General features: G+C 39.5%; 1 protein-coding gene and 1 long non-coding RNA gene across 3 annotated transcripts; one reads left to right on the plus strand and one right to left on the minus strand.

Moving 5' to 3' along the window:
* The first annotated feature begins 24 nt into the window (after positions 1-24).
* Positions 25-21,897, plus strand: LOC127169360 (HLA class II histocompatibility antigen, DP alpha 1 chain-like). Its single transcript, XM_051116673.1, has 4 exons — positions 25-88; positions 9,316-9,561; positions 18,906-19,190; positions 21,050-21,897. The coding sequence occupies exons 1-4, from the start codon at positions 34-36 to the stop codon at positions 21,169-21,171; spliced, it is 708 nt and encodes a 235-aa protein (XP_050972630.1). The 5' UTR covers positions 25-33; the 3' UTR covers positions 21,172-21,897.
* Positions 4,020-5,017, minus strand: LOC127169373 (uncharacterized). 2 transcript variants are annotated; one of them, XR_007828238.1, is made up of 3 exons: positions 4,688-5,017; positions 4,394-4,491; positions 4,020-4,098 (listed from the first exon to the last, which is right to left on the minus strand). It is a non-coding gene; the product is annotated as an uncharacterized LOC127169373 (long non-coding RNA). The 2 variants fall into 2 exon arrangements; XR_007828237.1 differs by lacking the exon at positions 4,020-4,098 and adding an exon at positions 4,157-4,295.
* Positions 21,898-27,116: the final 5,219 nt, after the last annotated feature.

The following is a 27,116-nucleotide window of genomic DNA, read 5'->3' on the forward strand; positions in this document are numbered from 1 at the left end:
TCTCTGATGTTTGTTTGACTCTCATATGTCAAGATGAAGCTGTACATAATCATTCTCACCCTTACCATATTTTCAGCTGACGCTGATGGTAAGTTAGTTTTTATTTGCTTGTAAATTGTAAAATGTAAACGTGTTGCCCTTGCATTGTGGTGGCTTGGAATTTCAATGGGAATCAGAAATATGAGTTTAGACCTAGGCTAATTGAGAACATATATATATATATATATATATATATATATATATTACAGAGTAAATTATATATTATCATATTATTTTTCATCTAAAGAGTCCTGAGATTTTTTTTTTTTTTTTTTTGGTGATTGCTGATACTGTATTGATATCAACAATGCTTAATCATGTCTTTTGCTGTATACCTGAACTACTGTTTGCTGCAAACTGAACTCAAACATAGAATGCTTTGGGTTACCTGACTGTAACCATGTTCCCTGAAAAAGTGGAAATGAGATGCTGCACTCATAGCGCTATGGGAACACTTTTGTGTGTGACCGGTTATAAAGTATGTGTGGAAAACACACCAAGGAACATTAAATAACCACTGATGATGGAATGTGCATTCATGGGAAGCAATAAATAAATGTAAAACAGGTGCTCCTTCAGGAATAACTTTGTCTGAAGTAGGGTTGGGTATTTTACGGTTACGGTACGGTATTTTTAGGTTTTTTACGATACGGGTGCCAAATCAATACTTTAAAAATGGTACCGGTGCCTAAATGGTCCCTGCACTGATACTTTAAAACAAAAAAGAGCTAAAAAACAATGGTGGATGACATTAAAGAATGGCGTTTTATTGAAAAAAGTCTTTAAATTTAACAAGATATTAAAAAATACTTAAATATATAAATGTAAGTAAATACAAAAAAACAACAAATTTACATAAATTCAAAGTAAAACCAAAGCCACCTAACCGAACTACAATAGTTTAACACTAAATAACAGTTATAGTACTGATAACAGCAAAATACATACTTCCAAAATACATGAAAGTAAGTGATCGGTGAACTGGGAGAGGAATAGAGTAAACTATATAGTTACCAGTACAGAGTGTATCTGATATATATCTATAGAGAGAGAGAGAGAGAGAGAGAAGAATTTTTTTTTTGTTTTTTGTTTTTTTACTTATGTATTTGTCAGAAAACTAAAATAAGAATTATGCGGTATGTGTGTGACAAGCGTGAGTGCATCTGTCTCTGTCTTAGTGCCAGCCAAAAGCACATTTGCATTTAGCAGTTGATCACATGATGCACTGAATATTTCAACAGCTCAGGGATTAAAGTGGCACTGATTGAGGCACTGCATCTGATTCAGTCTGTTTACATACCGGTTATATCCCACATAGCAATTGACATCTGGCCCAGCTCTGGGCCAAGCAAGGAGTTACACTTGGCCCAAGTGCAGCAAAGAATTACGGCCCTTGTTTGGCCCAGATCTGGACTACAGACATGAGCCACACATGAGCCATAACTGGCCCAAATCTCAGCCAAATAGTAACTTATAACCAGCCCTGAACTGAGCCAGAACAAGTTTTTATTAGTGCTACCCCCAAGCAACCACTGAATCAATGTTAAAAGTAGTTGATTTGTCAATGTTAATGACATTGAATTAATATAACTTTTGCTCCTACTAATAATGTTGAAAAAAAATTGAAATTTCAACAAACCACCATTGTTGTGATCAGTGATCGCTTTAGTTGGGCTCTTGACTCTTTGTACTTCAACATTAGATTTTCTTTGTCCTTTGTAATGTTGTGTGAGAACATGTTGTTTGAGACAATGAAAACTAAGATCTGCTGAGATTAGAGGATGGTAGTAACTGTAATCATTGCAAGGTTATATAACGAATTGTTCACAAGTGTGCTGGGCTTTTGAATGATGGTGTGATATTGCAGTGTGAGACTAAAGCTCAATAAAACCACTATCATATTTTTATGAATTAACAGAGAATATTAAAAAAAAAAAATCTTTAAATTAATGAATCAATTAGACATCAAGAATCAGCGTATGAAACTCAACAATGGTGACAATCAGCAAAAGAAAATTCTATGCAGAAATGCATGCTGGGTATCAATATAGTAAAAAGTCATTCATGATTCCCAGCATGCATTGCAGTTGATCTGTTTATCTGAATTAGTTTGGTGATTGTCACCATTGTTGCGATTTGTATGTTGAGTGTTCAGGTCTAAATCTTTTCATTTAAAATCACAGATTTTTTTTTTTTTTTTTTTGGCATTCGTGATACAGAAGATTTACATCTGTAATAAAATTCATCAATTTTATTTAGAATGGTTTGTCAACTGTATTGTTGGATTACACCCATTGCAAAAAGTAATCTACTTGAACTTAATTTCATAACATTTCTTTTCAATAGCATAAGTGTTTACATTGAAACACCATTATAGCACAAAGAAAGAACTGACTTTATGAAAAGCAAGAATCAAGAACCCAACTAAAGCAATCACTGATCACAGTAATGGTGGTTTGTTGAAATGTCAACATTTTTTCAACATTAATTGATCTAATGACATTAACATTGACAAATCAACTATTTTTAACATTGATTCAATGGTTTTCACCTGCTCTCTTGCTATCTGGGACCCAATCAAACCTTCAGTAAACCACACAGAGTCCAGTCTTTAACCAGAAACCCCAAAACTGGGCCTAAAAAAGGAAAACAAAAAGCAACTCAGCCATGGATCCATCAATAAGCAGTAAAACACAGTTACACCTTTAGACATGGGTCAGTTTTGGGGTTTCTGGTTTAAGACTGGTCTCTATGTGGTTTACTGAAGGCTGAGATTGTGTAGCACTATTAAAACTTGTTCTGGCTCAGTTCAGGGTTGGTTATAAGTTACTATTTGGCTGAGATTTGGGCCAGTTATGGCTCATGTGTGGCTCATGTCTGTAGTCCAGATCTGGGCCAAACAAGGGCCGTAATTCTTTGCTGCACTTGGGCCAAGTGTAACTCCTTGCTTGGCCCAGAGCTGGGCCAGATGTCAATTGCTATGTGGGATAGGTACCAGCACTCATATATATATAGGAATAGGAATGAGAATACCAACAACGTCACACTGCAAGTGTCTGGACCCCTCAAGGTTGTGTAGTGTGTGCTCAGAAGCACAAGAAAGAATGTGTTAGCCTGGTATGCCTGTAACACTGCCAAAGTGTGCAGAGCAGCACTAGCCTGACCCACTCACTGGAATGCCTTCCCTACCAGCATTGATGTTGCTCTGACTTAAGTGATGATGAACTCCCTGTTATAGGTCAAATGTTTCCTTGCACCCACAATAGTCCAATAAGTCAATGTTGAGGGTACAAAGACATGTGAAGAATAAGGTTTGAGTTACATGAGTCACCACCTCAAGTAACTCCTAATGTGCTTTATCATCATAGGAGAAGTCCATCTCCAGATGGCTATTTTACTGTTTAATTCTTCAGAATCAAATGTAGTCAAATTGCAGCCAGACAAGATATTAATAAAAGAATCTAACTCCTCAAATCAAATGAGTATTTAAATAATTAAAACATTAAATGCAACCAAATGACAACCAGATAAGTAAAAAATTGTCTTGATAAAGTTATTTTAGCATAGTTTCAACAAAGAATCACAAGATCATACCTTGCAAGCACACATAATTTGTTTGCACACAATAGTGATGGGAAGTTCGGATCATTTTACCGACTCGGTCCTTTGAGTCTCGTTCAGCAAAATGAACGAATCTTTTTTCGAGTCATTTCGTTCATTTCGTTCATTTTAGCAAAATATAATTAAAATGTTACGTTTTACCTCCCTAACACATCTACTGCTTACACAAACGTTGATCACACTACAAACAAAACAAAACTATAATGCTATAAGAAACAGAAAAGATTCATTCATTGTTTACCTGGGTCTTTAGTCTATGATTCGCTCACCTCGCCTCTTATCTGACAAGTTTTCGGGTTTGAGTCGTTCGTTCATCACCTGACAGCCCTGTAATGTTAACCTATGCAGTCTGAGCCGGAAGGAGAATTGATTAGTTCATCTTATGAGTCTTCGGGTTTGAGTCGTTCGTTCATCACGTGACAGCCCTGTAATGTTAACCTATGCAGCCTGAGCCGGAAGGAGAATTGATTAGTTCATCATTTTGAGTCTTCGGGTTTGAGTCGTTCGTTCATCACGTGACAGCCCTGTAATGTTAACCTATGCAGCCTGAGCCGGAAGGAGAATTGATTAGTTCATCTTTTGAGTCTTCGGGTTTGAGTCGTTCGTTCATCACGTGACAGCCCTGTAATGTTAACCTATGCAGCCTGAGCCGGAAGGAGAATTGATTAGTTCATCTTATGAGTCTTCGGGTTTGAGTTGTTAGTTCATCACGTGACAGCCCTGTAATGTTAACCTATGCAGCCTGAGCCGGAAGGAGAATTGATTAGTTCATCTTTTGAGTCTTCGGGTTTGAGTCGTTCGTTCATCACGTGACATCCCCGTAATGTTAACCTATGCAGCCTGAGCCGGAAGGAGAATTGATTAGTTCATCTTATGAGTCTTCGGGTTTGAGTTGTTAGTTCATCACGTGACAGCCCTGTAATGTTAACCTATGCAGTCTGAGCCGGAAGGAGAATTGATTAGTTCATCTTATGAGTCTTCGGGTTTGAGTCGTTAGTTCATCACGTGACAGCCCTGTAATGTTAACCTATGCAGCCTGAGCCGGAAGGAGAATTGATTAGTTCATCTTTTGAGTCTTCGGGTTTGAGTCGTTCGTTCATCACGTGACAGCCCTGTAATGTTAACCTATGCAGCCTGAGCCGGAAGGAGAATTGATTAGTTCATCTTTTGAGTCTTCGGGTTTGAGTCGTTCGTTCATCACGTGACATCCCCGTAATGTTAACCTATGCAGCCTGAGCCGGAAGGAGAATTGATTAGTTCATCTTTTGAGTCTTCGGGTTTGAGTCGTTCGTTCATCACGTGACATCCCCGTAATGTTAACCTATGCAGCCTGAGCCGGAAGGAGAATTGATTAGTTCATCTTATGAGTCTTCGGGTTTGAGTTGTTAGTTCATCACGTGACAGCCCCATAAGGTGAACGAACGACTCTAAAACAGGTGAACTAATTCCAGTACAGAACCTAATAGGATGTTGCGCATGCGCGACTGAACGAATCACTCCCCGAGGCGACTCGTTCGTCCCGAGTCACATTAAAGATTCGTTCAAGAACGACCCATCACTAGCACACGATTAAAGGAACAAGAGAAAGGGAATCACCCCTCTGCTCAGTTCCCTTCACACATAAGCACCAAGATGCACTTCAGCAGCGGACGGAGGAATGAGAGAGAGGGAATGCCTCAGACAGGGGTGACAGGGGTATATTTCTTGTACAATGACTTAATTTCCTGATCAACCACCATAGTATGATTCATTGTTGTGGAAACGAACTAGGTAATCCTGACTATTTCTCCAACGTGGTCGCATCTCCGTTGTTTGAACCACATTAGTTCAGCAATATAGTTGCCGTTGTTAATGACGTCACGCATGTGGTGGAGTATTAACTTCTCCTATTTAAATGATTAGAGATCTCTATGATGCTGTTGTATTGAATATGGCACCTAATGACTAAATAAATTTTTTGCTTTATTTGATGTTTGATTTATGCACATGCGCACTCTTCAAAAAACAGCACTTACAGAGGACGCGCAAAAATACATAGATTAAAATGCATTTATATTCAGATAGAATGGAAGATATTGTTCCCTATCAGTCAGCCACTCCGAATCACATCGGTGACTCCTCCTTCCACCGGCACTTCACAGCCATTGGAGCTGCCCAAGGAATGAGCTGGACCTTCCTGAGGGGTACCACTCGTATCCTTTGGGGCTCCCCCTGACGATCGAATGTCGATTGCTACATTGGAGGGTGAACTAGCAATGGCATTGCTGCAGGTCCATCAGGCTAAAGCACTTAGGGACCTGCATGGGGGTGGTCACGACCCAGAAGTTCTCAGAGAACTTTGCCACGGACCTCGCACTATCAGCGACGAAGGTGTCTGCACAGTCTCTGGGCCTTGTGATGTCCACCATGGTGGTCCAGGAGCGCCACCTCTGGCTGAGTCTGGCCGACACAGGGGAAACCGACAAATACAGGTTCCTAAATGCCCCCATGTCCCAGACCAGCCTCTTCAGTGACACGGTGGAGAGCTTTGCCCAGCTGTTCTCCGTCGCATAGAAGTAGACTGAGGCCATCAGTCATGTCTTGGCCCAGCGTGCAGCTGCTGCCTCCTCCCGGGCCCTTTCCCCCACCCCCACACCAGTGCAGCAGCCTTTACAGTCTCTCTGGCTCCTCTGGCTCATTAGACTCAGCTATGCGATTCAGTTTGCCCACTGCCCTCCCAAGTTCAGTGAAGGCTGCAGATGCCCCTGTCTTGCATGCAGAAATTGCAATTTTACTAGTAAATGATGCGATAGAGCTGGTCCCTCCAGCCGATATGAGGACGGGGTTTTACATCCCTTACTTTATAGTAACCAAGAAAGGCGGTGAGTTACGACCGATCTTGGATCTATGCACTTTAAACTGGCCCTTCACAGACTACCATTCAAGATGCTCACGCAGAAGTACATCTTCAGGTGTGTTCGTCCCCAAGATTGGTTTGCAGCGATTGACCTGATGGACGCATACTTTCATGTTTCAATCCTTCCACGCCACAGACTTTTTTTGCGGTCCGCGTTCAAGGGACGAGCATATCAGTACAAAGTCTTGTCCTGTCGCCCCGTGTCTTCACGAAAGTCATGGTCCCACTGAAACAATTTCAGAGTCTCTTGGGGCATATGGCAACTGCAGCGGTAGTCACACTGCTGGGGCTGCTCCATATGAGATCGCTTCAACACTGGCTCCACGGCCGAGTCCCGAGGAGGGCGTGGCAGCGCGGCACTCACCGGGTCAAAGTTACACTGGCCTGCCGCCAAACCTTCACCCCGTGGTCAGACCTTACATTTCTCTGGACAGGAGTCCCCCTGGAACAGGTCTCCAGGCATGCTGTGGTACACACAGATGCCTCCACACCACCGCCTGGGGGGGCCATGTATGACAGGCAGGCAGTGTCGAGGGTTTGGACGGGCCCTCAGCTAGAGTTGCTAGCAGTACGCCTTGCCTTGAACCATCTCAAAGGGCGCTTATGAGGCAAGGTACCCCTGAGGCCCCAGTCAGCTACGTGCCCAGAGTTCTCACCACTCCCTTCAGGGACCAGGTGGTGAGCCTGCAGACCCAGCCCTAGCTTTGCTTGTCCCGTCCGAGCCCTAAGATAGTGCGTAGACTGGACACAAAGCTTCAGGACCTCAAACCAGCTCTTTGTCTGTTACGGAGGCTGGCAGAAAGAGAGTTCCGTCTCCAAGCAGAGGATGGGGCACTGAATAGTGGATGCCATCACCCTGGCTTACCAGGCAGAGGGTGTGCCCTGCCCTCTCAGGTTGTGAGCTCACTCAAAAAGAAGTGTTGCATCCTACTGGGCACTGGTTCGTGGCGCCTCGCTGATAGATATTTTTGGAGCTTCGGGCTGGATGACCCCTTCAGGCAGGAGTCCCTTGAACCATCTCAAAGTGCGCTTACAAGGTTCGCTAGATTCTATAGCCTTTGTGTAGAGCTGGTATCCTCCTGTGTTCTCACCTCAAACGGGAAGAAGCACTGAATGGCCCCGGCTCAGGTCGGCTTATTAAAAGCGCTCCAGAGTCCATACAGTAGACCCTGTTGAGCTCCTCTGTCCCCTCGGCAGCCAGATGTACCGGAGCGTCCGACGCCAGGCCCTCACTCAATAAATCTATAAGAACTGGTAGAGGGCTGAGGTCCATATGAGAGACCTAAGTGGATCCCATATGTGTAAAATTCCATGGTATAGCCTCAGAACCCCTGTTTTTCCAGCAGATCATCTGCTATTCCAAGAGGGTTAGAATCACCTTCGCAATCTTCCATTTGTTTCTGAAAAATGAGTCATATGTGTAAATGCTTCCAAAACCCTCTACGGGAAGGATGGGACACTCCCAGTGCTCCAGCCTCAATAAAGTGGGTAGTGCTAGGGTTTTACAGTGACTGGTATTCTCGCTGTGAGCCCAGCCTAGGCCAAAAATGGGGTGCAAGAGGCTCGCTCAGGACACTGGAGGGGGCAGCAGCCGTGGCACTTTGATAGGGATCCCAGTCATTGGTCACCAACGTGTTTGGAGTGACTGACTGATGGGGAACGTTTCGGTTACATATGTAACTCTCTTTCCCTGAAGTAGGGAACAGAGATGTCATGTCCCATCTCCACAAGGGTGGCAGTGATCAGCGGCAGCTGGATGCAATCATCGCATGCCAGTATGCATTGGCTTGTTTAGTTTGCACTCGAAGTAGATTGGTCTGTCTAAGCGAGATCCCATTTGTTGGTCACCAACGTGACGTCTCCGTTCCCTATACGTAACCAAGATGATTGTACTGCATGTTAGCCTGCTTATTGTGCCCAAGAGCATAATTTATTTAAGCACATATGTCTAACAAGGAACTATGCTTCTAACCACAGGTCGCAAGCTGTAGTTTCAACCACATAGGTTTGCGACGCTGATTGCGAATGTTCATTTGAACTATGGTTTCAGGAAACGCTGAATCATTGAACTATGTTGGTAACAACGGAACTTGTGACCATAGTTGGCTAACAATGCTTTTGGGAAACACACCCCAGCCTCACAACTCTTGGCACAACTCAAAGCATAACTTATGCATATCATAATCAGAGATGAGCCAAGAACACAGAGGCATGCATCTTCTGATTGTTTGCAACATAATGTCCTCTTCTGTAATACAGACACACACAACAAGCTCTCTGAAGACAAAGAAACCTGAAGATGCACCTGTTTCACTTCTATTTATAGTCTCGCATTCCAATCATGTCATCATCAGAGGTTATTTAAAGCCATGTTCCTAGGTGTATTTGCCACACAAATTTTACAACCGGTCACACACAAAGCTGTTCCCACAGCACTAAAGCAGAGCACTGAGAGTAGATAAGGGAATAAGGGGATAAGGGAAAGACTGTTCTATTCAATTAGGGCTAATGACAGTAACTGGTTTATTACTGTGTATAAGAGGTCTTACAGCAAAAATATGCTATAAGACCTCTTATACACAGTAATGAACCTGTAAAATATATATATATATATATATATATATATATTATGTGTAATATATATATATATATATATATAGTGATATTGTCATACAGGTTCATATTTTTTCAACTATTTAAATCAATAATCATCCTTAAAAATTGTTGATTTTATTTTTATGTTTTATGATCTATTTCAGTTGAACATGAAGCTTTCCAGCTGCTAGTATGCTCTAATACAGAAGAAGAGTTTTACATTGGATATGATGAAGAGGAGTTGTGGCATGTCAACTTTGATCAGGAGACAGAAGTTTTGACAATACCTAATTTTATAGGATCTTTGTCATTTGCTGAGTTTTATGAACGTAGTGTTAGATATATAGACACATGCAGAAGCTACTTACGCAACTTCATTATACAGTTTGAGAGCCCAACACCAGAAATGGGTAAGACATGCAAATTTTGTATATTTGAATTAACATCAATATTACTGTATTAAACATGACATGGGTGGCACTTGTTCCCTTTGTTAAGGGTTTGTAAATGTTTCCCTTAAGCAATGTGACAAGAAAAAGCACTGCTGATATAACTATGGTCAGTGTACCTTTAGATAATTTGTTTTCTTGTTTTTGTCTTCAGAGTAGTAAAATAAAGAAACTGTTTATTGATCATATTTTCAACCCTTCTCATGAACATAAAAAATGAAAATAGTTTTTTTCTCCCATACTTTATTAGATCACACTGTTTTTATCAGTGCAAAAAAGATTCAAAATATTTGATTGTTATAGCCTACATCATTCAAAACTGTTAGGTGTCTACTTTTATTTGTGTATACACAATAACAACAAAACATTGTGCTTTTGTAAAATAGAGAAAACAAACAGGGTGGGCTTTCTGCCATCTCACTCTCCATGAATTATCTTCTAAAACGCATTTAAAAAATGAACTAAACTCAGTGAATACTTGCCACACAGACATGAGAAGTCATGTTACATATGACACTGAAGCTTCAAAGCAGGTATTGAGTATGCAGCACAATTTCTCATGAAGCTCTGTGCCGGAGCTCGTATTGCTTTCAAAGAAACACATAATCTATGTGAAAAACGAATCCTCACTTTCTTTCCAGTCAAGTGAATGCTTATTTGTGTGTATTATCAGAACACTGAACATTTAGCATTGTCAGACTTTTATTTGTACTTAAAGGATTTAGTTCACTTCCAGAATAAAAATTTCCTGATAATTTACTCACTCCCATGTCATCGAAGATGCCCATTTCTATCTTTCTTCAGTCGAAAAGAAATTAAAGTTTTTGAGAAAAAAAAAATCATTCCAGGATTTTTCTCCATATAGTGGACTTGAACAGGACCAATGGGTTGAAGGTCCAAAATGCATTTTCAGTTCAGCTTCAAATAGCTCTAGGGTCTTATCCAGCTGGCAGCAGGAAGTTTGGCACATACATATTCCTCCTCTATTTACCAATTTAAAGAGAAGGGTATAACTGCAGCCTGGAGATCTCCAAGTGGGGTGGGAACTCCAAAACGGGGTGGGAGCTCCAAAATAGAGTGTGGGTTCCTCCTATTTACAGACAGGCACATGACACGCATGCACAATTTTTTCCATCAATCCACCTCAGCGCAAACTCCGCCCCACAGCTGATTCTAAAGGTTTTATTGGTTGTGTCAATCACAGTGTTGATTTCCTACACTATGCTACAAACAGTGCTAACCCCTAAACCTACCCCACAACTGACCCTAACCTTAACCAGTGAAACTGACCGCATGGTGGGATTGACGCTGAACAGCGTGGTGGGTAAACAGTTAATAAAATTATGTGATATGAGATCGCCGGGCCGTTCCGTAACTCCCCAAACGGACCTCACTGGATAATAGGACCTTTTTAATTACACTCAGCGTCACTACACCCTCCTACCCTGCGAATTTCAAGTCCCAGGATGCCCCCGTTTCTTAAAACAAAGCCACAGAGCAGGGGTTGTACCAAACTTAAGCACCAAACTTGTTCCTAGAGGGCCGGTCTCCTGAAGAGTTTACCTCCAACTTTCCTCAACACACCTGCCTGGAAGTTTCAAGTATACCTTGATTAGCTGGTTCAAGTGTGTTTGATTAGGGTTGGAGCTAAACTCTGCAGGGACACCGGCCCTCCAGGACTGAGTCTGGTGACCCCTGCCATAGAGTAAACCCTTTCCCCTGTGCTGTGCGGGGAACTCGCGGGGATTCCCGTTTGTAATAACAATTGGCTGAAGTCTTTGCGTGACGAGACCCTGCCCTATGTTGGAGGTTATGCCCACTTTTGGAGTTCCTGCCTCCATTTGGAGATCTCCGATCTGCACTTATACATACTTGGAGAGTTCGCCGTTTTCCTAAAGCCACCAGGTGGCGGTGAGCTCAGGTGCAAAGGCCCTTTCAGCACTGATTGCAGCTTTAATTATTATTATTATTATTATTATTATTTTATTTTATGCAGCCCTACAAGTAGGTGTTCTTTATATTTTTTTGTGAAATTTAAATCACAATTTAACCAGAAAAATCACAATTATATTTTTGTCCCCCAAATCATACAGCCCTGGTTGCTTCTGATATCAGCATGTATACAGTTGTTTTGTTGTTTTTTACAAGGACCAGATGCCACTGATGAATACTGCTGACCTAAACTTTCACACTCTTCAAACTTAAAACATTAAAGTCTCTGCAAACTGCTGTAGTCTACCAACATCAGCAAGTTTCTGCATGAACAGTAAATTGAAAAAGCAAACACTTTGGAATTGACGGGTACTGACAGGAACTGTTTCACGAATGGCACAAAGGTGTGTAACTGTTCAAGTCTTTGTGTTTAGATCAGTGTGCTTAATAATGTGCAAAAATTATAGGCCTATATGTCATATATGTAAATTAGGGGTGGGGGAAAAATCAATTCACATTTCAATAGCGATTCAGTCTTCTAGCAATTTGCATCGATTCACAAATTTCAAAAATCGATTTTCTAGTTAATATAATAATAATAGCCTAGGCATTATAATAATAACATGATGTTGTCAGAACAAAACAGCAAAAGCAATGGAGAAAGAAAACACATCCCGCCCCATTTTCAGCAAGGGCAAGTAATTATTGATCTTTTGTTATAATGGGAAGTAGGGATGTGCCCAAATCCGTATTTGCAAAGGCATGGAAAATGAACAACACATTCTACACACACACTAAAGGGACAAGGTTTGCTGCCTGCTAGCGGTTGCCTGTTACATTACATTACATAAAATTTCACTTACCACATAAACAGATTAAGTAGAGATGACGATGGCAAATGATTTGCAGATCCTGAGCACCACTGACAAACATCTAATCTTGTAAAATGTGTGGTAAGTACTGCCGCTTCGTTGTAGAGTATGTGCGATCTCAAATCTTGAAAATGAAAGTAAAAAGCGAGCATATTAATAAGGCTCCCTGTTGCACACAATTTATATACAGTATAATTCCCCAACAATATAATTCTGAGAGGAAGAATGAAATATATATATATATTGCCTCCCATCTCATATTTATTTCATTTAGGGGTTCCATAATACAAGTCATTTCCTTTCTGAACATGGTTTTCGGATTCTGGCATACCCCCAATGGGATTGGGAAGTGAAAAGTATTTTTGATTTATTAGGAAGCTAAAAGTTAATAGAAAAACACTTGAGCTTTTCTTGAGTCAGGACTACCCATACTATAGACGTTGGTGTGATTTTGTATCAAAATACTGGTGCATTTGATGTCCATTGTGCACAAAAAAGTGTGATGAAAAACTGTGAATCATGATTAAAAAATCGAAAAATTGTGAATCTATTTTAATCGAATCATAACCCCAAGAATCGATATGAATCGAATCGTCAGGTACCTAAAGATTCCCACCCCTAATGTAAATGTATATCCATATTATGTTGTAAATAAAATACAAACAAACAAAAAGCCATCTCCTCACATTATTTGCTCTCTAGTTTCCTCTCAGCCTTATTCAGCTGATAGGAATTAGAAATTATTTTACTAATACTAAATATAGCCTCAAAGATGCAATAGTCAAAGAGATATGCCAATGAAAAACTGTAACATTTTGGACGTGTGGGACTTTGGGATGGATGAAAATGATTTCTTGTAGGCCCTCAACATAGCATCTTGAGGCTACAAATTCACAACCCGTGGCCGCAACATAATCATTTCGTTACCTCAGCAAATTGATCTCATGGCCACGACATAATATGACGTTCCAAGAGTTAATATGTTGTGGCCATGACAAAATTAAGTTAACCAAACATGTCCCCTCCCAGTCACTGTACAGAAATCATGCTTATTTTCTAAACCTCTGTCAGTCCCTCTTTTTTTGTTTTTCTATGCCGCAAGGTCACGCTTTCCGGGAGGGGGGAGAACTGTCACACCCCCGGACTATTTGTATTGGTTTTTCCCTCATGTGCCCATATATAGTTTTCCTGTTCCTGCCCTAATTATGTCATTATTAGTTAACCTTGCATCATCTGTGTCTTTATTAAGTTTATTGTAATCACCTGTCTTTATAAGTTGGTTTCAGTTCAGTGTTTGTCATCTGGTCTAGTCTATGTGTACATGTATTCCTGCCCTGCTTGTGATTTACCCGTTTGGAATACAATAAAGACTTTTGATTTCATTGAGCTTTGTCTTCATGCTTATCCTTCACACGTAGTTGTGACATTAGTAGCCTAAATAAAGATTAATCTAAATGTATTTATATAACTAAATTTGTCTGCTTGAAAGAATGAAGAATGTGGTAAACAACTTATAGTCACAAATGCTTAATTAGCCTATATAACCATTGGCATTTAATTGAAAAAAAGTCCATGCTCTTGTTTCTTTATGAGAAGTGGTCTCATTTAATTTTAATATAAAGTCATGCTGTGTATCACAGTGGCACACTTTGCTATGCTGTGGAACTTAGAGACGTGATGAGGAGATAACACAAAACGAGAGTCTTTAATAATCCAAACAGGGAAAAACAGAGCAGGCAGGAACACATGTAGCACAGAGGTAGACGTTAGACACTGGACCAGGAAACCAAAAACAAAACATTCTTTAAATAATCAACTTAACGAGGGGACAACAAGACACAACTGAAACCAATAACTAATAGACAATGGAAAAACTAGGTCACGGGGAGCACATATGGAGAGAAAACACAACAAAACAGGTCCATAATCCTGACATATCACCCTCCCTCCCGGAAGGTGCGTCCTGGTGCCATAGAAACAACATAGGGAGACTTGTGAGGAGGCTCAGGAGGAAGACGGATATCCAAGAGGAGGACGACGAACAGAATCCAGGTTGGAGATGATGGAGGAAGGAACCAAGGAGAAAAAAGGAGGAGCCACAGCAGATCAGACGGAGGGAGGAGCCAGGGAGACAACAGGAGGGACTTGGAGCAGTCAGTGCCAGGTGGGACCCAGGCCACAGCCGTAATGAAGACCCACGGTGGAGCCATGGAGGAGGAAGGGCTGACGACTCCAGGTGGCAGAGGAGTCCAAGGCAGAGAGCCAATGAGCCAGGGTAACAAGGAGGATCCGGAGGGCCGAGGTGAAAGAGATGGTTGCGGCGACTGATGCGGAGGCTTGGATCTGGAAGACCGTGGTGGAGCCGGAGTGACAGAGGACCAAGGTGGAGACGAGCAGATGGATAAGCCTGATGGAGCCAGAAGGACGAAGGGACAAGGTGCAGCCTGAGGAGTGGAGTCCCGAGGCATAGGATGGTCAATGGCCAACCAAGGTGGAGCCTCCAGGCTCTCAGGGCTGCCCTTGGGAACGGAAGCCCTCTCTTGACTGGACTTGGGAACGAAGTTTCTCTTTGGGCTGGACTTGGAAACATGAGCCCTCTCTGGGCTGTATGGGGAAATAGGAGCCCTTTCTGGGCTGTACAGGAAAACAGGAGCCCTCTCTGGGTTGTATTCAAGAACTGGAGCCCTCTCTGGTCCAAACTCAGGAACAGGAACCCTTTCTGGGTAGAATGGGGAAATAGGAGTGACAGAGGGCTCCTACCAGAGAGGGAGGGGATGGGGCAGGTCAGCATTAAAATCCACAAGCTCACGCTTGGAATTTCTCAGTCCCAGATCCAAAATCAGCTCAACCACAGCCATGGTGCAGTAGGCAGAGCTCCTCTCCGCGATCTCGCTGTCCATAGCTTTCTCCCTCATGGCAGGCATTGTTGCCAGCTCTTACATCTGGTCTGACAACACATGCAGCTCTGGCTCTGTAGCAATCCTCAGCTGTATGTGGTGATGGCTCGTCTGTCACAGTGGGCTTGGGCTCTCCATCATCGGTGGGCTCGGCATGCGCTCTCTGCCCAGTGGGGAGTTGGTGGGCTGAGCACTGGGTCTGACTGTGTTCTGGATTGGAGACAGACGCTCTCCAGACACCGGATGATCGCTTCCCTTTAGTTCAGTCCACTGGTGTCTGGGAGGTCAAAGAGGCAGTACATACTCCAATAGGTAAAGGTCTTTGCAGGTGAGGGAGCTGAATTTTGTGGTGAGGGGATCCATTGGGAATATGGGGAAAATAACAGCAGTTAAATCTGTCTATCATGATAAAACCTTAATATCAAACCTATACAATGAGTTCCGTAATTTTAGAGAAATGCTTAATAAATGCATTAAACTGTAACTAAGCTCATTAAATTTTAGCCAATTAAATATACTGTAGATTTAGTTGACTAAAACTAGACTAAAACTAAAACAATTCAGATGACTAAAATATGACTAAAACTAAATGGCAATTTAGTCAAAAGACTATGACTAAGACTAAATTAAAATTTGCTGTCAAAATTAACACTGGCGTGTTAGTTCTTGAATCTGTACACATATTTGAGATATGATCATAAGATTAAATTTAGGATGGTTTCTGCGGAATCTTTTATAAGTGAGGCCCTTTATCTGAGAACCAAACTCTGCTCAGTCAACGCAGCTTTATCAGCAAGAGGCAAGACCTATGTTGACAGACCTTGGCCAGGACTTCCGGGAGCAGAACGATTGGTGGAAATGCATAAAAATGCATTCTGGGTCATGCATGTGCCATGGCATCCAGACCGGGGAGGTGAAGGAATCAGCGAGAAGTAAAGGGGACATTGTGCTGTTTCCTGTGAAGTGAAGGAGTTCACTTCTGCTTTGTTAAAGCAGAGCAAACGCAGTCCACTTTGATGATTTATATAAGCGACTACCGCAGTGTTGTCCACCCACACTTGGACATGGAAGCCTCTTAACCGCCGGAGAAAATACTTCGGGGCCAGAAATACAACCATCACTTTGAGACAACTGATGTGCCATTCAAGATGACGGCTTCTCCAGATCCCTTGGAGACAGCTCCCCAGCCTGTCAAGGAAGCATTTGTAGAGTATCAGAGTGAATCAGACAACTGAAGATTTGATTAGAAGTGTTGAAACACAGCCCAAAAAAGAGGCCCAGGATAACCAGACAACGTCATAATCTGTCCAAAATATTGATTTATGTATTGGGAGGAGAAACATAGCAATATCCCAAGCTAAGACTACATCTAATTAGTCAAGACACCATTTGGGATATGTCCAACAGGCAAGTTTAAAAACTAAGGAGACCATAAATTTTAGCTTTTAGTTTGGGCTCTTTGCCATGTTTTTGCCATCATTTTTGCCGCTGCTTTTTGCATTCTTTGAGCACTCTCTGGCTTGCATGCCAGCTACTCCTCAAAAAAACAACATGAGGATATTGTCAAATTTCTGTTTATTACTTAAATCCTTTCTTTCCATTGAGAGTTTCGTGTTCTAAATACAGAGTTTTGGCATGAAACTCTAGATGGCGCAATTCTGATAGGTCTAACTCAATCTGACCTAATGACATTATTATCATATGGCACAGCTGATTGGTTCTCTCCTGTATCAGTAGCCAATGAGCTTACTGCTCAATATTCAAATATATGGCTAGTGCTAGCTGTTTTGCAGCATGTTTCAGAAACCCTCCACCTTCCCCAGCTCTGCCTGTATAGATCTGCTACGAGGTGATTCATGTATTCTATGGGGGTTATTCATATATGTTATATGTGCAGCAGCAATATATCTTACATGCTCACAGCAGCATGCTGTGGATGTATTAGCAGTAGCAAGTCTCGGTACTTGCTCTACCACAGCAGTGCAGCAGATCTATTCTGCCAAGACTAAATACATTTACACTGTCATGTACATTACCATGCCAATCCCTCCAACAAGAGTTGTTTTGCCACTAAGCCATGCCTCAGACTTCGTGCCCACCTCAAAACTTCAGCTAGCATGCATTCCATTCTTTAGCCAACGCCCAAGTCATCACATTGAACAACCACAGAACTTCCAGCCAATCAGCAACCTTGGGAAACTCCCTTTTCTGCAAGGACATGACAACAAAAGAATTTCCTTAACACAATGGCAACACAAGTACAACCTCCAGATTCTAGCTGAACTGGTGCATTTAATATAAATTTTAATAGCCCTGTTGAGAAACTCAAGGCAAGGGTTAATTAGATGATTGATGGTTGTTCAGGTCTAAGCAATTGCATATATTGCTATAAACTTGGGATTTATATACTCTTATATATATACTCTTTCTTTCCCCACTCTCTCTCTTTCTGCAACATGTGTGAATGTACAAATGTGTGTGCTTGTGTGTAAGATTAGTTTATATGTCTTAGTAGAAGTATCCTGTGTTTTGTGCTTACAAGTTAATGTCTTAAACTGTCGATCTTGTGCTAATAAATAATGTTTTCACTATATTATGGATATTAGTATCCATTGCAGAGTTGATGTTATATGGCTTGTTCAAATGAATCTCTGGCCAACTCAATGATTAGCTGTAGAACAGTAGCCAATCGACTTTGTAATTTAAAATACAGATGACTGGAGTTGCAATAAAGCCAGTACTGCATCCATGCAATGGATGAACCCGAAATTGATAAGTTTCTCCCCCGAAAGTGAACCTCAGGAACTTCTTGTAATGTGGCAGAATTTCTGCGTGAAAATATGCATGCTTAAGTTGACTGTGACAGACCAATCTGTGTGTTGAATTTGAGACACAATCAATTTGTCTGTCAGCATTTTGAACTTGTATGTTCTGAGACAACACCTCAGATGTAGGTCTAAAATTGGACATATCCCCCCATCTTTTTTGGGAACCAGAAAATACTTGTCTGTAATAGCCTGACTTTTTGAGAGGGAACATGATCCCTTTCTCCGGCAGAGTTTGCAATTCTTGTACCAGCAAATGTTGTCATAAGTTTCATATTAATAATTTGTGACCACACTGTTCACAAAAGTAATCAAAAACTGTAAACCGTGTAGGCTACTATATGGCTCTCTCAGTGATCATTTGTGCTGATTCCATTAAAATCTACTTATTACATTTTTAAACATATTATTTGTTTAAACATATTATTATTTCATTGATGCCCATATGTCATGTAAAATACATCAACCAATCATGATGTGGCACAACAAGCTAAAATTTCATTGGACAATGTGAAGTGGAGCAGTAAATAGAATAGAATCTATTGTGAGATTAACATCAGTTTTATGTTCATTATTTTGACTCATTTTTCTTATTGATGGACCTCTTTATAAACCCCTGACAAAGAGAACAATAATATAAGAATTCACCACAGTGTGACTATTTAATCTGTTTGGAAATAAATAAAATATAATCTTAAAACATGTATTCAATGCCATTATTAGTAATTATTATTATATAACAAACTAAAGAATTAATTAATAAAGTTATTTGTTTCTAGATGCTCCCCAGACTTCCATCTATCCAAAGGATGATGTACATCTGGGTGTTAAGAACACCCTCATCTGTCATGTGACTGGCTTCTATCCTCCAACTGTCAGCATCTCATGGACTAAGAATAATGTTAATTTGACAGAAGGCATCAACTTTAGCCAATACCGTCCAAAGTCAGATGGTACCTTCAACATCTTCTCCGCTATTAAATTTACACCCATTATAGGAGATGTTTACGGCTGTACTGTGCACCACAGAGCCCTCCAGGGCAAACCTCAGACCAAAATATGGGGTGAGAGTAATTTTCAAAGAGTAAATGGACATTAGATTTCAGTAGATATACAATACTGTTAGTATTCACACACACACAACCCTGTGCAGGTATCTTTGTGAGGACATTCACTGACACAATGCATTCTCTAACTCCTTACCCTAACTCTACCCATCAGAACTAAGTGCCTCATTCAAAACTTTACCCTAAACCTAACCTTTACCCAATTATAACCTGAACCCTAAAACAGGCCTTTAAAAGGGTCTCGGAAAGTCAAGACCAGCCAAAGTGTGCTCACTTTACTGTCTTCGTCGTCACTTAGATTGTCTGAAGCGCAAACCGGTCCTCACAAAGATAGCTGTATAAGCACACACAAATGGTTTTAAAGGAGAAGTTCCAAACATTCCAAAACATAGATTCATAATGTACTCACCCCCTTGTCATCCAAGATGTTCATTGTCTTTCTGTCTTCAGTCGTAAAGAAATTATGTTTTTTGAGGAAAACATTTCTGCAATTTTTCTCCATATAATGGACTAGTATGGGGCCCCAATTCTGAACTTCCAAAATGCAGTTTAAATGCAGCTTCAAACGATCCCAAATGCAGTTGTAAACAATTCCAGCCTAGGAAAAAGGGTCTTATCTAGTGAAACGATCAGTTATTTTCATAAAAATAATACAATTTATATACATTTTTTAATCTCAAACACTTGTCTTGTCTTGCTCTCCCTGAACTCTATATATTCTGACTCAAGACAGTTAGGGTATGTCATAAAACTTAACTTCAAAGTCATTTCAAAATCATCTTACATCGCTGCAGAGGTACCGACCCAGTCTTTGCAAAGTAAACATACAAAGAAGATCAAACACCCTTAACAAAAAAGGTAAAACAGCGATATAGGATGATTTTGAAGTTGAGGGAGAACATGAGATGGGAGTTTTTCGACATACACTAACTGTCATGAACCGGAACAAAAACAGTCCAGGCACAGTAAGACAAGACAAGTGTTTGGCATTAAAAAGTATATAAATTGTATTATTTTTACTAAAATAACCGATCATTACACTAGATAAGCTTCTTTCTCGGCTGGCATCGTATACAACCGCATTTGGGATCGCTCGAAGCCGCATTTAAACTGCATTTTGGAAGTTTAAAATCAGGGCACCATATCAGTCCATTATATGGAGAAAAATGCTGAAATTTTTTCAAAAAAAAAAAAAAAAAAACATAAAAAAGAAAGACATGAACATCTTGGATGACAAGGGGTGAGTACATTATATGTAAATCTTTGTTTTGGAAGTGGACTTCTCCTTTAAGCCAGTTATTTATATGTTTTTCTATAGTGTGTCACTGTCAGAAGAAATATCTTTTTACATTTCCTAACATTCCTTTTGGTTAATTGTTATAATCCAGTGAGATTTTTATATGCACAAGGAGTTGGACAGCAGGAGGTATGCTCCACATGAAGATTTGATCTCAGTACTGAATCCAGAAGAATCTACCTGCAAAGCGAGCTGAAATACTATGTGCAGGTGTACCTGGACAAAAGCTGTTGTAAACACAAAGAGTGGTCACACCAGATATTGATTTAATTTAGTCAATTAAAGTTAATTGATAAACAAAATCTAATTATGACATTAGATTTGAACGCATTCTTAGTTTACGGCAATTTTACACACTTTTACACTTTTACACAAGCTGTTGTGCATACAAATATCAGGATTATTACAATTAATGGCAAAAAGGAAATGTAAACTGATATACTGACACACTACAGTACAGCAAAATATATAAATAACTGGCTTAAAAACATTTTTTTTTTAAATACTAGCATGTCTAAGTTTTTTTTTACATATTCATGCATTTGCATGTATTTTCCAGATGTTGATATTGCCCTCCCAAATGTTGGTCCAGCAGTATTGTGTGGAGTAGGTCTGGTTCTGGGGCTGCTGGGAGTTGCTGCTGGAACTTTCTTCTTCATTAAAGGAAAGAACTGCAACTGACGATTGAGCTATGGAAAGATTGAAAATATCTATTAAATGTATTGTAACTGAGCTTTGAAAACAATGCCATAGCTCACTTATGTGTGTCATTCATGGCAGGTAGCATTGTTGGTGTATAAATACATATGTGCATAAACCTGGATCAAATCTGTAGTAGCATCTTTTCTTTTCTTTTCTTTTCTTTTCTTTTCTTTTCTTTTCTTTTCTTTTCTTTTCTTTTCTTTTCTCCATAATAATTCAAAGCACTATCACATGTAGTTTCCTTTGAGTGTTGTTACTTTCTGGATTTAAATGCAAAATTAATTACATATACAAATTAAAACATGTTAACCATATGACTTAATACTTTCTATTATCTTTATTATTAATTATTATTATTAGTAGTAGTAGTAGTATATAAGGCAGCCCTGGTTTAATTGCTTCTGTTCTCCTCATTTGTCAGTCACTTCTTTCATAAACTCGCCTCTCTCAAACACCATGCTGCCCTCAAAAATGAATGCTTACATTACGTTCAGATATTATGGACATTAGAATCATAAATGAATAAAATAAAATAAAACCTCCATTTTAGAGCTGTCTGACTCTGTGGTAGCTTGTAACCTCAGCAAACATCTGAAAACCAGAACATTTGAGCATTTTCGTTGGAAGTATGCACAACATATAATTGGTCATTTTGTTCTCCATGAATATAATGGAAAATGGTTAATAAAGGTTTTGCATAATTGTTTTAAGATGTGTTTTTTTTTTTGTTTGTTTGTTTGTTTGTTTGTTTGTTTGTTCGTTTTTTTACTGAGGTTAATAAGCTATGGCAGTGTTGGGGACACTTAATATTCAGTTTGGACACTGAACTGAGCTGGACGACGACATCACTATTTTCTCTAGTGCTGCTGTATAGAAACATTTATTATATTTATAACTAATTTTTACAGCAGAAATGAATCAATACAAAACTTACTTATCCCATTTAATCCCATCAGTCACAATAATAAAAAAAGGTTTTCATGTATAAAGCTTTAAAAACCTTACTGATGTTTTAGTGTACTTCCTGTATATATGGAAAAAATAAAGGGTCTCAATTAAATATGTCCAGTTTCACATGATTAGTGCAAATTGTCACATGACCAGAGCAGGTTATTTCCTGTTTGCACCTTGAGAAGAAGATGGTTGCATCAAAGCTTCAAAATGAAATGCTAGTAAAGTATGTTAACAAAAGATATGACAAAGAATTTTAGTACACATTATCTTTAAGGTGTCTAGTATAATTACAAGAGTTCACATATATTTGTTGATTTTGCATGGTCATAGAATAAATGAGCATGTTTATGGTCACAATACACACTTGAACAAGCTAATCAAGGTCTGAAGGGTTACTAGAAAGCTACATGCAGGTGAGTTTTAATTAGGGTTGAAGCTGAACTCTGCAGGGCTGCGGCTCTCCAGGACCGGAGTTCGCCACCCCTGGTATACAATATAAATCAAATTGCAGTTGTTAGTGAAAATTACATTAAAATGTTGCAATAACAAAATATTGCACTAAATTAATGTTTATGTTGTAATACTGGTAGCACTAATATAAAAATTTTATGTTGTATTTTACAAAATGTTGGAGATTTTGGAGAATACCTGCTGGACGCAAACTGCGTACGCTGTTCTGTTTCAGCCACACCACAAGGATACACTGTTTTTGTTCAAATCAAAGCGTAAAGAACATAGAAGACGTATCCATGTGGTTTGGCTGACACTGAACAGCGTACGCAGCTTTAGCTTTCTCACCTGGTCATCTCGTTTCATCTGTCTCACCGCCTGCCTTTTGGACTTCCCGCTCATTGCACGGAATACCCCTTTGTCTTTCCCCCTTCGGATCTTGTTCGCTGTTGATCGACCCACGCCTGCTGCACAGACTATCCCCACGTTTTGCTCGGTCCGAGTATTCTGTAACGTGGGGAGGGAGACGAGAGGCGAGCAGATCCATTTGCAAGCTTTTATTCGAATGAGACAGAAACATGGTGAAAACAGGCAGGGTTGGAACAACAGCAAACAAGAGTAGCAAAGGCAAGACGTGGGGATAGTCCGTGCAGCAGGCGTGGGTCGATCAACGGTGAACGAGATCCGAAGGCCGTAACTTGGCCGTCAGTGGGACAGTCACTAACCTCCCGGTTTTCATCCAAAATATCTTAAATTGTGTTCTGAAGACAAATTAAGATTATTTCAAAGGGTTACTTATGACACATCATTTGGATATTTTCATGTCTGGGAAAAATTTGGGATTAAACAGGTTAAACTGGACAATGACACTCTTTTCTTTTAGAGCTGCTATACACCCGAAAATAAACTTTGTTGCATAATTTTCATGTTATCACTGTAAAGCTGATTTGAAACAATCTGTATTGTACAAAGCACTGTATAAATAAATGACTTGACGTAATCAAAAATTCATTATTTACAGTAAAATAAATTAAAATTGAATAGTCTATTATAGTGGAATTAAAACTGATTTAGACAAAATCATCTAAATGAATAAATATCTGTATGTAAATGTAAATGATTTATTACATTAATGTGCAAAATAATAATAATAATAATAATAATAATAATTAACCTCACACCTTATCGCTGTATGTAGTAATTGTAATCTATTAAAATGAATTGAACTTTACATAAATATATAAACCGGACTTTATTTTATGAATAAAGGAGAATTAGAGCTCTAGAATGTTTGTACTTGTTCTTGCTGTTGATAAAATGAATGTATAGAAACAAATGTTTTATATTTTTTTTACTGCTTGACTGTGAACTCTGCGACAGAAAAACTGAGTTTTAACAATCGCTAGCAGACAGGTAGTAAAGCCCAATAATCTGGCGAAAAGCCTAGGAACATGCAGAGAGAAATGGACAGGAAAATCAGTGTAAAGAGGGAACAGGTGCCCTCCCAATCAGCGTGAGCGGACAGCTGAGTCTAGGATAGACGCGTAAGACATAGAAAAGAATAGACAACTAGAGTCAAACCCGGCTCGTGACAGTGGCCGCTTGCAGCTATATTTCTTCTTCTTCCTGAATGGGAGTCTATGGCAGCCATATGAATCGATGCATAGGAAATTATGAAAATTGTCACACTTGTTAAAGGAGAAGTCCACTTCCAAAACAAAGATTCACATATAATGTACTCACCCCCTTGTCATCCAAGATGTTCATGTCTTTCTTTCTTCAGTCGTAAAGAAATTATGTTTTTTTGAGGAAACATTTCTGCATTTTTCTCCATATAATGGACTGATATGGTGCCCTGATTTTGAACTTCCAAAATGCAGTTTAAATGTGGCTTCAAATGATCCCGAATGCGGTTGTAAACAATCCCAGCCGAGGAAGAAGGGTCTTATCTAGTGAAACGATCGGTTATTTTCATTTTTAAAAAATACTTTTAATCTCAAATGCTCGTTCTCTGTGTATTCTGACTCAAGACAGTTAGGGTATGTCAAAAAACTCCAGTCGTATTTTCTCCCTCGACTTTAAAAATCATTTTAAAATCATACTACATCACTGCAGAAGTACCGACACAGTCTTTGCAAAGTAAAGATGCAAAGAAGATCAAACACCCTTAACAAAAAAGGTAAAATAGGACGATATAGGACGATTTCGAACTTGAGGGAGAACATGAGATGGAGTTTTTCGACATACCCTAACTGTCATGAATTGGAACAAAAACAGTCCAAGCAGAGTGAGACAAGATGAGCGTTTGGCATTAAAAAGTACATAAATTGTATTTTTAAAAATGAAAATAACCGATCATTTCGCTAGATGAGACCCTTCTTCTTCGGCTGGGATCGTTTACAACTGCATTTGGGATTGTTTGAAGTCTTTACGTTCTTTACGACTGAAGAAAGAAAGACATGAATATCTTAGATGACGGGGGGGTAAGTAAATTGTTGTTCTGGAAGTGGACTTCTCCTTTAATGTCATTCTCAATAGAACCCTGACCAAATTTTGGGTCCCTAGGACTAACTCTACAGCACCGCCACCAGTTAAAAAACTCACATTTCATAGTTATGACCAGTGTTGGATAAGTTACTCAAAACAAGTAATCCACTACAAATTACTAATTATTTTATTTAAAATGGTAATTTAATTACATTACTGATTGCTGCATTTAAAAAGTAATCAGATTACTAATTACTTTACTTTCAAGTTACTTTCAAGTTTACTTTTCAAGTTATAAACCCTAAAAAAATACAGAACAAAGAGAAAGTTCTTTTATTAAATATTGACTGAACAATTACAATTACAATTACATAAGTATTTTTGTATACACTCCCAATATCAACAAACTTTCTTTTTTTGGGGGGGGGTTTGTAAAATAAAGAAAACAAATGTGTTTTCTGCATTCTCAATCTCTGTGAATCTTCCTGAAACGAGTTACTAAAATGAACGAAAATGGCATGAGAAATACAGTATAAAGAAAGCTTGAAGTGTCTATCATTAAATTAAGTCTTGAAGTGTCTATCATTAAATTAAGTCAAACAAATATTCTCTGATAAAATAATCCGTAAATTAAACCAACGCGAGTCTGAGCTCACCTGTTATGTGATCACGCCCACGCATATCGCGCGCTGTAAGATAACCAAGCTTGAGATGCGCTAACATCACCTCCTTAAAAAAAAAAGAAGACGCACCGTGAGGAATAAGCCTTGATATACATTTCATATGCATGCCAAGGTCAATTTCTGCATATATTAAAGGCCTGTTATGCAAAATAAACACAAAATTGTTTTATACGCACTTTCATGAGATCAGGTTAGCCTATAAACAATTAGTTTGTATTTTACAAATGAGAATACAATGAATTCATGACAATGCTTAACATTCAAACTACCCGTAAAAGTTATAGTAAAAAAGTTATTTAAAAGCACCTGGAATGCAATAAATTAAATGCAATTCATTTTTACTAAATTAAGGTATTAAAGTTTTTGGGGGGGTTCTTTTCAAATATGTGCAATAATTGTGAAATCAATTTTGTTTAGGACTATTTATTTTATTCCTTCCTATGTTATTTTATTATGTTTTTCTCCCTACACAGAAGAGCTGCAGCTAGCCCAGATAGCAACATAGTGTCTGCCCAAATCCGGCCCACATCTGGCACATGTGGAATGATGATCTGGCCCACATGTAATGTGGAATGATGGCACTTGGGTGGACCGTTCCTGTTTGCCAGATCTGGGCCAAAAGCTGGCCATAGCAAGGCCATATGTCAGCCAAGAGCAAAGAAATAAACCTCAACTGGACCTTATCTGAGTCCCAAATCCGTGTATATTAAATATGGAGTCATTTCAGCCTTAATAAGCCAATTAACAAGCAGAATCACTGAAGGAAAGAAGAAAACAAAACACAACAACTGACTGAAGCCACAGCCTTACATGAAATCAACTGAAGATAAAAGACATTAAATCTCTGAAGATCTCAGCAGAGGAGGATTAAACAACTCCACAAACAGCAGCGCCAGCTTCACTTATTACTAACCAGGAGTGTGTTTCCCTAAAGCATCGTTAGCTAACTATGGTGGTAAGGTCCATTGAAACTCTATTGGTATTGACAGAACTTGCGACCATAGTTGCTTTTGGGAAACGCATCCTAGATTGACTTTGTTTCTGTAAGAGGCGGAGGTGGGACTTTCAAATCACAAGCAAGTCTCCCAAGTCTCAAATCCCAACTCCTCAAAGAATTAAATTTAATGAGATAATTGACTAATTAAATGTTGACTGTGCATTAGTGATGAACACCTGCTGTTACTGAGAATTACAGAAGATCAGATGTTGATGTTTTATTGGTTAAAATACTATTATATTTTTTTACTATTACTATTTATTACTATTTTTTTTTTTTTTTTTGCATTTGAAAATATGTTACTGTGTTAGCCCTGGGGCATCTGCATTGTGGCTGCCGGATGACCCCCCTCC

This window comes from Labeo rohita, chromosome 8, assembly GCF_022985175.1.
Source record: "Labeo rohita strain BAU-BD-2019 chromosome 8, IGBB_LRoh.1.0, whole genome shotgun sequence".
In the NCBI taxonomy this organism is placed as follows: domain Eukaryota; kingdom Metazoa; phylum Chordata; class Actinopteri; order Cypriniformes; family Cyprinidae; genus Labeo; species Labeo rohita.